The 2,806-nt window shown below is 37.2% G+C and overlaps 1 protein-coding gene across 1 annotated transcript; it reads right to left on the bottom strand.

Annotated features, from left to right (window-relative positions):
* Window positions 1-435: 435 nt before the first annotated feature.
* On the bottom strand, window positions 436-2,500 carry LOC147973357 (pyrophosphate--fructose 6-phosphate 1-phosphotransferase subunit beta 1-like). The gene is made up of 5 exons (XM_087524653.1): window positions 2,448-2,500; window positions 2,207-2,313; window positions 1,653-1,758; window positions 1,001-1,103; window positions 436-554 (listed from the first exon to the last, which is right to left on the bottom strand). The coding sequence occupies exons 1-5, from the start codon at window positions 2,487-2,489 to the stop codon at window positions 436-438; spliced, it is 477 nt and encodes a 158-aa protein (XP_087380779.1). The 5' UTR covers window positions 2,490-2,500.
* Between the last annotated feature and the right edge of the window lie 306 nt (window positions 2,501-2,806).

Below are 2,806 nucleotides of genomic sequence, written 5' to 3'. Positions count from 1 at the left end.
GCTAACCTCCAGGTAAGTGTTCCACTGACCCATGGGCCCTCTACTAACTCTAAAACAGTTAGAAAGAATGACATGTGGGCCTCCAAAATCTAATTTTACCAGTCCCTGTTGACTGGTCTAATACCACCCAGGGGTATTTTGGACAAAGCACATGGTCAAACCCCTTTGACCTAACAGAAACGTCGCCGAGGGGTATTTCTATAACACCACCTAACGGAAGAGGGGTATTTTTGAGCATACTCGAAATTTAGGGGCAAATGCTAGGTGTGGGTTCAAGTTAGGGGGAGAAATGGAATTGTCCCTAGAATATATAACATGTGCAACATATAAGGATTAATGTTTGGTGTGAAAAGATAAAACTGGACTATGAATTAACATAAATTATGTGTACATATGATTAGAAGAAGGCTGGAATGGGATAGTTTTATTTGAACTTCAGATGTACTTCATATATGAGTTCCTAACCTCTTCACCAATGAGTGCAACATTAGGGTGTGTCTGTAGAGCACACACTAGTGTAATGTGAGAAGCAACACGACCCATAAGCCTCACAACTGCATGACCATAGAGAGTACATGTTAGTGAGTGGATAAAGAAAAAAGATTAAAAAAATGTATCATGGATTATACATGTTTGCACTTGCAGTACGCCGAACAACAACTACTACGGGAATGTTGGCATTATATGTATGCATGTATAGAAAAAATCAATAAAAGTTAGAACATTTAACGAGTCCCTTCTCCTAAAGTAATCACTTACAATTAAAAATAAATTTGCATAAGGTGTGTTTAGTATGTTGCATAGGTTTGCTGGGACCTTTTGTGAACACTAAGACCAAGAAACTAGCTAAGAAAACTGCCAACAAATTTTTAATACTCTCTACGTGTACTTAATAATTCAATTAATGAAGATCTGAATACCACTCTAATACACGACTTATTTGCTGTAACAAACAATATTGGTAGACTCGATTACTTTTGACTTTTTAAGTGTAAAGTACATGGTTCAGCATGCTGAAACAATGGGTGGACAAACTTACAGTGGTAGTATTTGCCTGTTGACCGTGCATCAGTCATGGCATTGCCAATCATTTCGGAGTATATCTGGAAGGAGCACAAACTCATGTCACTTGACACTAAATCTTCATATGCATGAAATGTCCTGATTCCACATTAGACTAAGCAAATGATCTAAGCATGCAGACCTATGCTAGCCTGGTAGTTCACGAAGCGCAATACATGCATTGGACAAACGCTGAGCATGGGATGAAAAATCAGGAAGCATCGAGATATTTCGGTTTTCAAACCACATAGTTCTAGGTCAAACCTCTTTCAACTGAAGATGACACAACTGATTTTTCAAATGTTATCGTACAAATTAGTTTACTGATTAGTGATTTCTAATTTAGTCAATGTTCTTTCACTATTTTACCCATGCCCCCAAGATGTTAAGAATAGTATGTGCTTGACATTTAGTCATTTATATCTTCCCATTCTCAAATAGTCAACAAAATGTGCTTTATATCTAATCCATGCATACTTTGTCGCCGTATTGGTGCAATACGAGTGTTTCCGTACAAGCTAAATCCTTGCAAACTACACAACACTAGCAGACAATTAGGTAATTGATGCCTAAGGGTAAAAACCCAATACCTTGCAAGCAGTGTCAAATCCAAAGCTTGTTGGGACCTCCTTGCATTTCAGATCTTCATCAATAGTCTTTGGGCAACCAATAATGCGAGTCTTCAAGTTCCTTCCCCTGGGATGCAAAAAATGTGACTTAGAATCATCTTTGCCCTTATTTATCACACAACTTCTCTCTCGTGCATTTATATGTACTACTCTCGCAAACAGATACTTAATATGTTTCCAGTGTATTTAAGTATAATAGGTACCATTGTTATTTGCTCTTATATGTCTCTTGGTTTTATAAGCTTCTTAATCTTTGTGGCCACTCAGAATATGGCTTACAATTTATAGAAGGCAGGAGTAACTATCAATATGGCACGGAAAGGGTGAAATCTGGATTGAGCATTTACTTGTGATAAAATAATTCCAAGACAGAATACATAAATAATCTAAATTAGAAGCTACACCATTGTAGAACGAAAATAAAAGGATTTAACAGTGTAAAGCTTCAGACATTCATATCAACCAAGAAGTCCTTTACATGAGCAAAAGAGTGAGTTGTCGTTTTAGCAGCCAACCTGAAGTATTCACCGAGGAGGCATGCGTTAGTGTTTGAATCATCACCACGGATGACAACAAGTCCATCCAAATCAAGTCTGTTGACTGTGTCTTCAGCTTGCTGGAACTGCAAAAATATCAAATAGAGTTACAAATAAATATAAAACTAGTGAAGTACTGGTTAGTCAAGGTAGCATCAAATCCAGAAAGGGGATGGAAAGATCAAGAACGCATTTGCGTATAGGCACTCAAAACACACACCTGCTCTGGTGTTTCAATCTTGTCCCTTCCACTGCAGATCATATCAAAATCGCCCTATTGAAAAGGTTATACATACTTAATTATAATGCATCATCAGAGTAACAAGCTTTAGAATTATTGGTACAGGCTTTAATTAAGGAAATAGCCTAAAGCAAATTGTAAGGTATCTACAACAAAACCGAAGCTATACATGACTTATAATATCCATCGATGCAAAATGGTTGCTAGAACTGAAGCCTGAAATACGAAATGCAGATAAGTTACATGATAGAAATGCATAAACTTGGACCGTGGACCACTAACTATCTAACAAGCTAATTTGCCATATATCATCCATGGGTGGATGGATCTGAAACAGA

This window comes from Triticum urartu, chromosome 5A (genome assembly GCF_056163025.1).
Source record: "Triticum urartu cultivar PI428250 chromosome 5A, HENAU_Tu73, whole genome shotgun sequence".
NCBI classification, from domain to species: domain Eukaryota; kingdom Viridiplantae; phylum Streptophyta; class Magnoliopsida; order Poales; family Poaceae; genus Triticum; species Triticum urartu.
This window is presented reverse-complemented; position numbering and strand designations above follow the sequence as displayed.

Bases quoted from the DNA above. Each gene is read 5' to 3' on its own strand.
- LOC147973357 (XM_087524653.1), bottom strand. From the start codon at position 2,489: ATGATCTGCAGTGGAAGGGACAAGATTGAAACACCAGAGCAG. The intron at 1,759-2,206 runs GTTGGCTGCTAA...TTTGCATCCCAG, and splicing joins CTCCTCGGTGAATACTTCAG to GGGAAGGAACTTGAAGACTC. The intron at 555-1,000 runs GTACTTTACACT...ATGGTCATGCAG, and splicing joins GTTTCAGCATGCTGAACCAT to TTGTGAGGCTTATGGGTCGT.